This window comes from Somniosus microcephalus, chromosome 4 (genome assembly GCF_052327205.1).
Source record: "Somniosus microcephalus isolate GS21.2 chromosome 4, FLI_Smic_1.0, whole genome shotgun sequence".
NCBI classification, from domain to species: domain Eukaryota; kingdom Metazoa; phylum Chordata; class Chondrichthyes; order Squaliformes; family Somniosidae; genus Somniosus; species Somniosus microcephalus.
In genome coordinates this window covers 279,522,688-279,536,407 of record NC_140990.1, presented here as the reverse complement: position 1 = coordinate 279,536,407, position 13,720 = coordinate 279,522,688, and the positions used below count along the sequence as shown (strand labels likewise).

General features: G+C 42.3%; 1 protein-coding gene across 1 annotated transcript in view; it reads right to left on the bottom strand.

Annotated features, from left to right (window-relative positions):
• Nucleotides 1–13,475, bottom strand: part of tgfbr2l (transforming growth factor beta receptor-like) — a 78,954-nt gene extending 65,479 nt beyond the window's left edge. The window contains exon 1 of the mRNA XM_085986511.1: nt 13,284–13,475. Coding sequence (XP_085842637.1) covers nt 13,284–13,335 — 52 coding nt within the window. The 5' untranslated portion in view covers nt 13,336–13,475. The remainder of the gene's footprint in view (nt 1–13,283) is intronic.
• Between the last annotated feature and the right edge of the window lie 245 nt (nt 13,476–13,720).

Sequence of the window (13,720 nt, the reverse complement as noted above, 5' to 3'; positions counted from 1 at the left end):
TTATTTGAATTCCATTTAAATAATGCAGAAGTGACATCATAATGTCTTTCATTCCATTTTCTGGGCATAACATTGGGAACACATCTCAGCTCATGGAAACTTACTGGTAGGAGTTGCGAGGCTGCTCCTTCATTTACCTTAGGTAGTAACTTTTTTTCCAATCCTTCTATGTAGCAGGATGGCATGGTGTGTGCGTGTGTGCAGCCATTTTTCTGACAGCAGCCACCAGGCCAAAGTTACGTCCCACCCACTGCTTGGTGCGAGCACCATATTTGAAGAGATGGTCTTTGCCGGCACTCACCCAACACATGTAAATTAGCTGAACCTGGGAAAAACAGCTGGCTTCAGTGCAATCATGCCAGGACACATGTGGAGAGCACACTGCTTGAGTTATGCTGGAGCAAGAAAAGGGGGTGAAAATTGGCCTCAGTTACTCAAATTTTATTAGACCGATTATGGCATTCCCTTTCATTTTTGCTGGTGTTTTGGAATCATATTCTGCAATTCCTTCCAATTTATCATGAAAAACACATCAATGGCTTTAATGGATAATTTCGGAATACAAATAAGTATTTCTAAATTTTTGATGCTGAGGTATCAAATACCACTGATAAGAAATGATGTGCTAAAATTAATGCAATCATTGCCGATGAAGTTGCTTTTAGTTGTCAGTCAACAAATATAGAAGAGTTTGATGTTACACAACTGGAAGAGGAGTGAATATGACCCATATGGACATAATTTTCCTCACCTCTGGAGATTGGATCGTTGCCACTATGAATTCCAAAAGAACTTGGCAATTCATTAGAAAAGCAACAAATACTGAAAAATAACTTGAAGGAAATGTTGAAAAAAAATCAAAGAAGGCAGATGAGATCAAACTTGATGAAAAGAATAAATGGAGCATTGATGTAGGCAAAAAAATTAACAAGTTGAGAAGAAAGATAGACATAAACAGAGACAGCCTGCCTGTGGGCTCACATGCAGCAGTGCGTCAGTTCCAGAAACCTGGCTCTGTACTAATTAAAAGTGGAAGCTGCAAATTCCTCTCCAGTTTATTTAAAAACACATTCTAGACTTACAAATACAACTTTCTAACATTAAATGGAAGTACTCAACTCTGTATATGCTGCCTTTTGGAGCTTTTTCAAATCCTACAGAACTAAGAGGGTTTGCCAAGCAGTTCCATTGTACATAGAACAGAAATTTAATTACACTATATGCGCAAAGATAAGTTTCTTCAGCTAAGATTATGGGTTAAAAATTGAGTAGGCACTAACTTCGCCGGGGCCCTGGAAAAATTAGCATCCCCGCACCGGAAATTGAGTGGTTGCACCCCAAGAGGGAAGCGGGGCGCTACTGGAAGCGCCCCGCATCCCTCTTGGGGCGCTGTGAGTCAATATTGCAGCGTTATGTGCCGCAGCGCCACACACTGCGGCATGTCACGCCGCGGTATTGCAGGCCTTTCTCCCCTTCTTAAAGGGGAAGGGCCTTGTGCAGCGCGACCTGGGGCCCAGCTGGGCCCCCGGGGATCGGGAGTGCAGGCAAAAGAGCCCGGCACTCAAGAGAAGTGCCGGGCTCTTGGAGCGCAGCCAGCACTCCGCGGGGGGGGGGCGTTTCAGGAAGTCTGGGACAGGAGCGCAGGCAGGTGCTGGCAGGCGGCCAGCAACAAAAATGGCCGCCCCGCACCTCGCCTTTAAATTGTGCCTCCCTGGCCGCAGGTACGCCCCCCTGGCCCCGTTGGACATAGCGTCCAGTGGTAAGTCAGGGGGCGCTCCCGAAGATCGTGGCCGGGGCGTGAGCGGGGCGCTGCGCATGCCAATGATGTCATCGCCAGCGGCGTAGCGCCGCAGGGCGCCACCGGTTAGCGCCACCACTAACCTCCCGCTGAATTTTGCAGGAGGCGTGGGCAGTGCCGCGCCCGGGCGCTAGTTGCTTTGCATCCTGTTAGCGCCCTCTTAAGGTGCTAACGGGAGGCGCAACCAACTGAATTTTCCCCCCTATAAATTTTAGAATCATTAATCTGCTCGAGAGAGAGAGGGGAATCAGATTAAATGTTCATTTGACTGTCAAAAGGTTAAAGCTGTTGATTCTTGAAAGGATCCCCATCCGCCACATGGATTGCTTCTACGGTGTCTTATTTGGGAAACACAGTGATACCATCTCATGTTTGCAGAGGTGAGGCTATGCTATACAGCCAACACTGCAGATACACCTGGAAGTTCCAGTGAGACTTCAACAACTGGAGGTGATGTCCTGTCCCTATCCAGAGAAGCTCCCAATATGAGGGAATCATGTAAGAGTAGAACACGAGCTAAACTGTTTGCTGTTTCTGATAGGATGCCTCGCCTGCCTTTCTTTGGTACCCTAATAAAAACCTTTAAGTGCACAGATAATTTGGATGTGCATCATTGAAATTCTAATGCAGCAGTTACACTTTGCATTATATATGCCAACAATATAAACTATTAAAAGCTATCCAAACAGCATCACAGAAGTTAACACATCACCAACAAAGCAGTCAGCTGAAAAACAGCCCTGAATATGTGCCTTATGAAGAAACACGATAAGGGGTTGCACTGAAAGTACAATGGGACATGAGCAGGTCACAACTTAAGCTGCAGGAACATCCAGAATTTCACCACTTTTACTTTAGTCGACAAATCCTAAAGTGCATAAAAGCACAGCTTTTATGTGGGTATGGTAGAATAGTGGTTAAATTACTGGACTAGTCATCAAGAGGCCTGGACTAATGATCCGAAGATATGAGTTCAAATCCCACCAGGGCAGCTGGGGAATTTAAATTCAGTGAATTAAATAAATCTGAAATAAAAAGCTAGTATCAGTAATGGTAACCATGAAACTACTGGATTGTCGTAAAAACCCATCTGCTTCATGAATGTCCTTTAGGGAAGGAAATCTGCCATCCTTACCTGGTCTGGCCTATATGTGACTCCAGACCCACAGCAACGTGGTTGACTCTTAACTGCCCTCTGAAATTGACTAGCAAGCCACTCAGTTGTAACAAACGGCTACAAAGAGGTATACTTAGAATAAAACCGGACGGACCACCCAGCATCGACCTAGGCACCGGACACGACAAAGGCACATCCAGCCCAGTCGACCCGGCAAAGACCTCCTCACTAACATCTGGGAACTTGTGCCAAAATTGGGAGATTTGTTCCACAGATTAGTCAAGCAACAGCCTAACATAGTCATACTCACAAAATCAGCCAATGTCCCAGATTCCTCCATCACCATCTGGCAGGACAGACCCTGTGGTATACAGTCGGGTGGGAGTGGCCGTGGGAGTCCTCAACATTGTCTCCGGACACCATGAAGTCATAGCATCAGGTCAAACGTGGGCAAGGAAACCTTCTGCTGCTAACCACCTGCCGCCCTCCCTCAGCTGATGAATCAGTACTCCTCCATGTTGAACACCACTTGGAAGATGCACTGAGCGTAGCAAGGGCACAGAATGTACTCTGGGTGGGGACTTCAATGTCTATCACCAAGAGTGGCTCGGTAGCACCAGTACTGACTGAGCTGGCCTAGTCCTGAAGGACATAGCTGCCAGACTGAGGCTGCGGCAGGTGGTGAGAGAACCAACACAAGGGAAAACCTATTTGACCTTGTTCTCACCAATCTACCTGTCGCAGGTGCACCTGTCCATGACGGTATTGGTAGCAGTGACCACCACACAGTCCTTGTGGAGATGACGTCCCGTATTCACACTGAGGACACCTTCCATCGTGTTGTGTGGCACTATCACCATGCTAAATGGCATATTTTCATAATTTGCATAGTATGAGTAAACGCCTGGCCATATATGAGCGATGTATTGTTAGACCCCCTGTCACATCTGGCAGGATATCCCGGAATCATAGAATCAAAGAATGGTTACAGCACGAAAGAAGGCCATTCGGTTCATCGAGCCCATGCCGACTTTCAGCTAGTCCCACTCTCCCACTCCCCCACTCTTTCCCCGTAGCCCTGCAGTTTTTTTCCCTTCAGATACTTATCCAACTCCCTTTTGAAAGATAAGATTGAGTCTGCCTCCATCACCCTTTCAGGCAGTGCATTCCACATCTTAACCACTCGCTGCGTAAAAAAGTTTTTTCTTACATCACCTTTGGTTCTTTTGCCAATCAACTTAAATCTGTGTCCTCTGGTTCTCGACCCTTCTGCCAATGGGAACAGTTTCTCTCTATCTACTCTGTCCAGACCCCTCATGATTTTGAACACCTCTATCAAATCTCCTCTCAATCTTCTCTGCTCCAAGGAGAACAATCCCAGTTTCTCCAGTCTATCAACGTAACTGAAGTCCCTCATTCCTAGAATCATTCGCGTAAATCTTTTCTGCACCTTCTCAAAGGTCTTCACATCCTTCCTAAAGTGTGGTGCCCAGAATTGGACACATTACTCCAGTTGGGGCCGAACCAGTGTTTTATACAGGTTCATCATAATTTCCAACCTTTTGTACTCTATACCTCTATTTATGAAGCCCAGGATCCCGTAAGCCTTTTTAACTACTTTCTCAACCTGCCCTGCCACCTTCAACAATTTGTGCACACATACCCTCGGGTCTCTCTGCTCGTGCATCCCCTTTAGGATTGTACCATTTAATTTATATGTCCTCTCATTCTTTCTACCAAAATGTATCACTTCACATTTTTCTGTGTTAAATTTCATCTGCCACACGTCCACCCATTTCACCAGCCTGTCTATGTCTTCCTGAAGTCTATCCCTTTCCTCCTCACTGTTCACTATACTTCCAAGTTTTGTGCCATCTGCAAATTTTGAAATTGTGCCCTGTACACCCACGTCCAAGTCATTAATATATATCAAGAAAAGCAGTGGTCCTAGAACTGACCCCTGGGGAACACCGCTGTATACCTTCCTCCAGTCTGAAAAACAACCATTCACCACTACTCTGTTTCCTGTCACTTAGCCAATTTTGTATCTATGCTGCCACTGTCCCTTTTATTCCATTGGCTTCAACTTTGCTGGCAAGCCTATTATGTGGCACTTTGTCAAACGCCTTTTGGAAATCCATGTACACTACATCAACCGCATCACCCTCATCAACCCTCTGTTACCTTATCAAAAAACCTCGATCAAGTTGGTTAAACACGATTTACCTTTAACAAATCTGTGCTGGCTTTCCTTAATTAATCCACACCTATCCAAGTGACTGTTAATTTTGTCCCTGATTACTGTTTCTAAAAGCTTCCCCACTACCGAGGTTAAACTGTAGTTGCTGGGTTTATCTTTACACCCATTTTTGAACATTTTTAACATTGGTGAAATATCAGGTGTAAATAGGAACCGCCAGATCAGCTCCCAAAGAAGCTGATGCTTCTGTCCGCCCAAGTTATTCTGAGAAGCTAGTATAACTCAAGTGGAAATTCTAGGCCAAGATATGTTATTATAAAGATAGCTAAGAGTTTCTGCTTTGGCCGCAATTGGCAATCCAGGCACCAAGTGCTCTCAAAATTGCGCAAGTTTTCAGAAATGATTTTTTTGGTTAAGTTTCCATTCAAATTAATTTGCATATCAACGAAAGTAAAATCTTCCTTGAACCAGCACAATTGGGCAGCGTTTTAGAACGTAATTTTTAAAAAATAAATTTGCATCAAAAATATTCCTTGATATATTTAAAAGTAGTAACCTGTTGCAGTTTTAATGGCTCAGATTTTGCGGTCAGCGGCGAAGGGATGGTGCTTGCCGCTGACCTCGAAGAAAGCTGCCAACAAAGATTTAGCGGGCTCTGTGGCATTGATTTCCCCTATTACGATGTAATTTCATTCTGCCGCCATCTATAGGGGATCTGTGGCGTCCAGGAACAGTAAAGTCATCAAGCAGGCTGAGCAGCCAATCAGGTTGAAGAATTATCACAGACGGCAAACCAGGAAGTAAAAAAGCACTGATTGTCATTCACTTTTTAATCATTTTACAGAGAGTGAAATAAAGATTGGGACATACACATGGGATTATGGTAGAGGCTGAAATATCATAAACATGCTTTAAAAAATTTAATTAAATTATTTTTTATTATTTTAAAAATCTATGGAATTTTTATCATGGAATGGAGAGAATGACACTCCGCACTTATAAAATTAGTTTTTCAGGGTCAGAGAGGTTGTGCAGCAGTAATTATGACTTAGTACGCTGTTAAAAACTCAGTTACATCTCAGTTAACAAGGATAAATTTTTCAATGGTTTTTACAACAAGAATAGTAGGTAAAAAGTTGAAGTTCACATCAAATCACTGATTCTGCGTTGACTGCATCTGCAAAGACTGCAACAGTGCACTCTGTGGAGGAGCAGGGTATCACTGACAGCAATTGCCAGATTTCCATGTTTAACTGCGCATATACGGACGCCAGAAGTTACTGTCAGTTTTACATAGTAATGGTGGCAAATGCTGACAGTTTCGCAGTCATTACAACGGCAAATTCCAGGCCATTAATACAGCTGAAAATGAGTTTATTACAAAAATAAGCATTTTTAATCAGAGTGTTTAGTCCACTACCGGTGATAAAACTGATATTAAATAACTGAAAATGACTTTAAAACCTATACGGAACCATTTACTAGTTACATTGGTGCACAGTAGTCCGTTTCTTAGTATATTAAAACAAATTAATATTTAAAAGCTTTTAAAAGGTGCCTATTAGTGCCCTAGAGCCTAAAAAACTTTTTTAAAGCCTCTTCGAAGGCCCGCAAACCGGCGCAACTAGTGGAAATTCGCCATGATTAATTGTATCAGGGGCGTGGCCAGTTTTGTGGGCGGGGCCAGCTTCCAACACAATGGCCCAGTAATTCGGGTCCCAACGCGTGAGTACGGACGGGGTACTCACGCGTGGGCCCGTTGGAAGTGCCGGATTTCAGCATGCACAGCGCATGCGCGGAAAACCGGCATTTCCTCTCCTCTGAACCAAGGGGTTAAGAGGCAGTTCCTGTGCAACGTTTCAGGCAGCGCGTACGCGTTGAACTTCGTTTTTTTTGACAGGTTTGTCCGTGCGTGAAGGCCTCCACTTTTTACGAATGAAAAAAGCAGACGCAAAGACTTAGTTTTAAAAGGTAAGTGGTCTAATAATTAAAGTTAGAACATTTTTTCCACAGGTTTATTATTTTTAAAGAATTTACAGTAAGGTGTATTTTTGGACCCGATTTCTGGAAAAAAAAAATTTTGCAGAAATTTGAATAATTGTTTAAAATAGTTTTTTAGTTATTAATAGTTCATTTAATTAGTGGGATGTTTTTTAACTTTTATTTCAAGATTCAGTACTGTTTTGAGCACCCGGAGTTTTCATGAGTTTGACAGGTCTTATGTCTAACTCATGAATGGACTTTTGCAAACTCCCATTGGTTGCCCAGTGCTCACGTGATCCCAGCCAGCTCATTGCACTAAGTACGCTGCTGGATCACGCACACACAAGCGCGCCGGGAGCTGAACCGGGCCACAGACCGGAAATCCACGCAGGCCCAGTCTTCAAATGTCAGCGCGATATGTAAGTGTAGGTCGGGCGCTTGCACCCGCGGGAAGCCCCCAACCCGAATTTCTGGGTCAATGTGTTTTAAACCAGAGTTGGATGTAAGTTGTGCTTGAAATTCCTCGATCTTTTGCGCTGGTTTGGCTGATCTTGGATGAATTACACTGGAAATACCAGCACAACATAACACAAACTCCAGGCCATAGTATTTTCAAAATTAAAAACCACTCTTGAGAGCCTAACAAGATAACATGAACTGATTTTCCTGCTTGAAATTTCAACAAATTAGATTCTGAAAAGTAAAATTGATGGTGCCATAGGAGTGGAACTTCCTTCTTTTAAAGAAACATGAAGTTAGTAATAAACTTCAAGGGGGCATATTCAGGCTGGTGGAATGGGCGGACACATGACAGATGAAATTCAATGCAGAGAAGTGTGAGGTGGTACATTTGGTAGGAAGATTGAGGAGAGACAATACATGCTAAATGGTACCATTTTAAAGGGGATGCAAGAAGAGAGAGGCCTGGGGATGTTTGTGCACAAATCTTTGAAGGTGGCAGGACAGGTTAACAAAGCAGTTAATAAAGCACATGGGATACTGAGCTTTATCAATAGAGGCATAGAGTACAACAGCCATGAATTTATGTTAAACCTATCTAAAACATTAGTTCGGCCCCAGCTGGAGTATTGTGTCCAATTCTGAACACCACGATTTAGGTAGCACATGAAGGCTTTGGAGAGGGTACAGAAGAGATTTACTAGAATGGTTCCAGGGATGAGTTACGTGGATAGACTAGATAAGCTGATGCTGTTCTTCTTAGAGCAGAGAAGGCTAGGAGGAGATTTGATAGAGGTGTTTAAAATCATGAAGGTTTTTGATAGAGTAAATAAAGAGAAACTGTTTCCAATGGCTGAAGGGTCGATAACCAGAGGGCACAGATTTAAGGTGATTGGAAAATGAACCAGAGGCGACATGCAGAAAAACTTTTTTACGTAACAAGTGGTTAGGATTTGGAATGGATACAGATTTAATAGTAGCCTTCAAAAGGGAATTGGATAAATATTGAAAGGAGAAAAAATTGCAGGGATATGGGGAAAGAATGGGGGAGTGGGACTAACTCGATTGTTTTTCGAAAGAGCCGGTGCAGACTCGATGGGCCGAATGACCTCCTTCCGTGCTGTAATATTCTATGATTCTATGATTTTCTCAATGACAGTTACTCTGATGACCACTTGGTGCTAATCCTGATGACTTAGATGGATCTAAATTTTAAGATGAGACAGAAATCTGTACATATTTGACTGAGAAACATAAACCTAAAATTAAAGGTACATTCAGATCTTGTGGTGAATTTTTTTCCTTGGATTTCGTTTATTAATTCCATATATGCCTTCACTGCTGTGTTTGTAATTGCTATGCGTATTTCTTAAATATTGGTGGATTAGTGCTGGCAAAAGTTCTTAGCTTTGTGGCTAAGTATATTTGGTAAACAGAACACATATGCTTTTAATAAATATTTACCTGGGATTATCTGAGATCACTTTTAATTGAACCAATTTCAAAGGTAATTCTAGAAAAGAGCTAAGAATGGATCATCAGTAGGTTTTACATTCACAATCATATACTTTGGCTTTAGTTTCACAACATCATCAGTTCCACGTCAGTGGCAGCATTCAAGTACACTCCTAATAAACAACTCAAAAACAAATGCAATGCCAGATAACCAGTCCTCTTGCCATGTCTTAGGTCAGAGGCAGAGTGAAATAATTGGAATAGGACAACATGCTGAACTGGCAGGAACTCTAACCACAAAAACAAATTCAGTAGCTTAACTCAGCTGGCCTCTGGGACCTTCATTAATTCTTTATTTGAGGTGGTAATACTTTTAGTTCCTGGACACATTTCACTGGTAAAATGCTAAAGCCTTGCCAAAACTATGTCTAATCTTGATAAATAAGACAAATAAAACCACTCCATAGTCAAAATGCCATTTAACTATATTCATTACACAGTAGTGGGTACCAGTCCCATCTCAGTCAGAGATCTTCACTCTATCAAACTAACATTATACTGAACCACTGTTAGAATCTTGGATTTTTCTATAGAACTAAACGTTTACTCTCAACAATTTCACAGTGGTTCTCATTAGCAAAATTTGTCCCCAGCTACATGAAAGCTGTATATTTCCAACAATCAGCCTTTAGCAAAGGTGCATACCAGTGGATTATCAATAACTCTATTTGTAGTAATCTTCTTACAGGACTAAGTGTAGTCTTATGCTATGCTACCAAACTCTCTTTGAATCAATTAAACACAAGCTAGGCTTATGAATAAGACATACATTTATTTACAATTAGAGAAAAGAAATTCAAAAATTCAGCAGATAATCAAAACAGATCATATGAAATGTACACACAATGGAGTGAAATAATTACAATAGCAAAATACTGCAGATGCTGGAAATCCGAAATAACAACAGAAAATGCTGGAAAAACTCAGCAGGCCAAGCAACATCCGTGGAGAGAAATAGAGTCAACGTTTCAGGTCAAAACCCTTTGTCAAGATTGAAGAAGCACAGGAAATGATCAGATTAAAAGGCCAGTTTGGGGACTGGGAGAGAACAAAAGAGAAGTGAAGAGTCATTAAGAGGTATTCAAAACGAGACAAGATGGTGATAGAACTAGTGGAGACAAAAGACGGCTCTAGATTAGGTGTGAAATGTGCTGGCAGAATGGGAGACAGCTGCCATGTGGGTGGGAGAAAAAAAGGAAGGGGGGAGGGCCAAAACAAAGGTGTGGATAAAAAATATAAGTAAAAATGTAATGGGGGCCAAGGTTATGATCTGAAATTGTTGAACTCGATATTGAGTCCGGAAGGCTGTAAAGTGCCCAATCGGAAGATGAGTGAAATAATTACTTTCATAAGAACTTCAGATGGAAAATAAAAGTCACCTTGGTTTCAAAAAACCCTGGCTATGTGTTTTTACTATCTTTCTGTTATCAGTGTAATATCATTCAATGCTAAAAGTGAAATAACATCTTCCATCTAACCAGGTACCAGCGTCTTGCATTTCACCCTGGTGGGGGAAGGGGGGTCAAACCTCAATACTCCTGTTACATCCTTTCAAGTCTGGTTTTCAGGCATTCTTGACAATTCTACATGTCTCTATTGATGATCAAGTCTTGTGTATGGCACATCGCAGAGTAAACCTGTGGGTGGTAATTAGCTCAGTCCTTAACAAAATAGCAGTGTGTCCCTTGTACGCAAGGTTGACATATCAACAAGGAAGGGAGCAAAAGGTAGACAAGCCTCACATAACCATATTCCTATGGGGGGTGGGGGAGGTTCTTCTTTTGATCCCTCTGATGTTGTCGATCCTTCCGTCTCTTGCCTCTGCACTGGCACGACGTTGTAGCTCTAAGCCCTTCACTCCTTCTTTCACTTCAGCACACCGCTGCCGTCTGTCGGTGACCAGGCTTTCTCAAGAGTCAAAGACCATGTTGCACTGCTTCAAGTGAATCTTCAGTCTGTCCGTGTAGCGCCTTAACAGTTGGTCTGCTTTCTTCTGCCATCCACCAGTTCTCATAAAACACCTGCTTTGGCAACCATATGTCATCCAACCTAACAACCTGTCCAGCCCAACAAGCTGAGCATTGATTATCATAGCCTCAATGCTAGTGCTGTCAGCGCGTTCTAATACTTTGTCGTTAGTGACCCTACCTTGCTACCTAGTAAGAAGTAAGGTGCAAAGGTGTCTTTGGTGAAGAAAAAACATGGGCACACTACTCTTGTCTGAAATAAGTACCTTAATCATACTGATTCATTCAATAGTAGATCCCACAGCAACTCATATTTGTAGAAGAATTATTGAAATATGCAGAAATAACAAATGAATGGCATTAATTAACTAAAGATAAATTGGGCTAAAAGTAGTGTAATTGGAATAGAAGGGGAAACGTTTCTACAATGTGTCCAGTCTATTGTCTGGATCAGTATGCTTTTAGACCAATAAGGAAGGAGGCAATGGTGGATCGAGTTCTAGGAAATGAAGTAAGTAATGTAAGTGTTGGGAAACGTCCAAGTAATAATGAACATAGCATATTTAAGTTTGATATGGAAACTGAAAAGTAGAGGGAACAGTAAAAGGAAAAAGTACTTGTCTGGGAAGAAGCAAATTTCAACAAGATAAAAAGGGAATTAACCCATATAGAGATATTCTATACGCATTTCTCTTATTTCCTGTGTCAAGATTTTGAATAACGCTTTGTCAACATTTATAATGTTAAATAGTTACATCAGCATTTCTAATGGCTATGTTAACATCTCCAAAAAATGAGTAAAGTGGGTGAAGTGAAGTTGCTTGTACAGCACCGAGAGACTGCGGGAATATGATTGAGTTGAGTGCACTATAAAGAATGAGTTGTAAATCTAAGGGAAAACGTTCACTGAGCTCAATGAGTGCGAGCTGAATGAAAACGTTTAGCGATGAAGTGGCAAATCCATATTTATCAGGGAATCGAAAAACTGGACGCTTTGCAGTAAGGCAGAATGGAAATAAAAATGTTCTTTTCCTCATTCAGAACGGGGCCTGAAGGGAAAGGGTAGAAAGACTGAACGGACATTTAAATGTTTCTACTTTCGAAGGTCCCTGCACTCAGTTATAAAGCTGAGCACAAGGCAGCAAGACCCCCCATGGCAGGATTTGTAAACATTTGACCAAATCCAAAGGAATCAGTCAATAATAGAACACCTTGATTTTTTTTGATAAAGAAAGTACCAAAGGTATGGGTTTGGGCTAGTTTGTACAGTGTGTGATTTTAAGACTTCATTCGCCGTTGCTCAAGCGCAGCTCTGCTCCCCGGGCGGGGACGATTGGTTTCCCCTGGCTGTGAGAGTGACCTCTAGCGTGCAGAAATCCCCTCAGAATCTGACTCCCATCCTCATCCCGCACAAACCGAATCCATAGCTCTCCATGGTAAAATTGCTAAACTGATTTTTCAAAAGATCTGCTGAAGTCGTGCTCTTTAAATCATAATTTACACGTGTTAGTTGCAATAGTTTACAACATAACATTAATTTAGGCCAGTGAATTTAAAGACAGGATTGTTTAAAAAAATACTTGGAAGCGTATGCCTTAAAAATGAGGTCCTTTGGGAACTCGTAACATACTTGGAGAGATTTGGCGTTTGCCAGGAACCAATTTAGACCCGGCTAATGCCGTAAAGAGCGGTCAATAATCCCACTATTATTTTCCTAACAATAAGAATTAAAACGCGTGCAACACGGATGTTAATTGGAAATTAGAGGACAATCCGCGAAATTAGCAAATTGTAAACCGGCTAAATGTTCCCACCCGTTCAGCAAAATGCGGTCACTAAAAGAATTCTATTTTCAAAAACGAATTGAATGGCCAGTCATTTTAAACGGAGATTTCTTCTTTGTTTTCTTTGCCCCTGTGAGATGTACCGATTGAACTATAGTGAAAGACAACCGCTGTCGGGATCTATTTTGTGCAAAAGCTGTTTTCGGAATTTTAAAGCGCTGATGTGTTGCTCCGGTGAAAAATCTGGACTCAATTGTAGAAATGATCAAAAACTGATGTCTCTGTCAGCAAAGCGTTAGAACCGAGGATTCTAACTCAGAGCGGAATCGACTGATAAAAATGGTTGGAGTTACATATTAGAAGAGTTACACAGTGGCTGGCGCTGGAAAAAGCCCAGTGATTGGGATGATTTATGAGCCCCACACTGTAAGCTCTGACAGTGTGTTATTTCTTCACTTACCGGAAGCCAGGATCAAGACAGATGTTGGGGTTAAGACACTCCAGCAGCCCATTCTCCTTCCAGGTAACCGAGCATGAAAAGTCCCACTGAAAGCCCCTGAACTATCGATCTGCGCTTTTTACTTCCATCGTGCGAATTTGGTATAAAGATCACAGCAGGCAAGGAGCGAGATGAGCGTGTGAGTGAGTCATGTTGACGGGGGGGGAGGAGGGGGGGGGGGGGGGGGGAACTTGACGGGCTTTGCTGTAGGCGGATCTGGTGCCAGCTGTTCCGAACTTGCCTTTAAACTCCAGCTCCAAGGCTCAGTGTGGGGCCGCCCAGAAGGAAGGTTTTCAAACGTCAACAAATCAACACTGACTTTCCACATGCAAAAACGAACGGCACCAAATCAGCACTCGCTGTTGTGTTTTTTTTAACTCGAATAACAGATTCCCGTC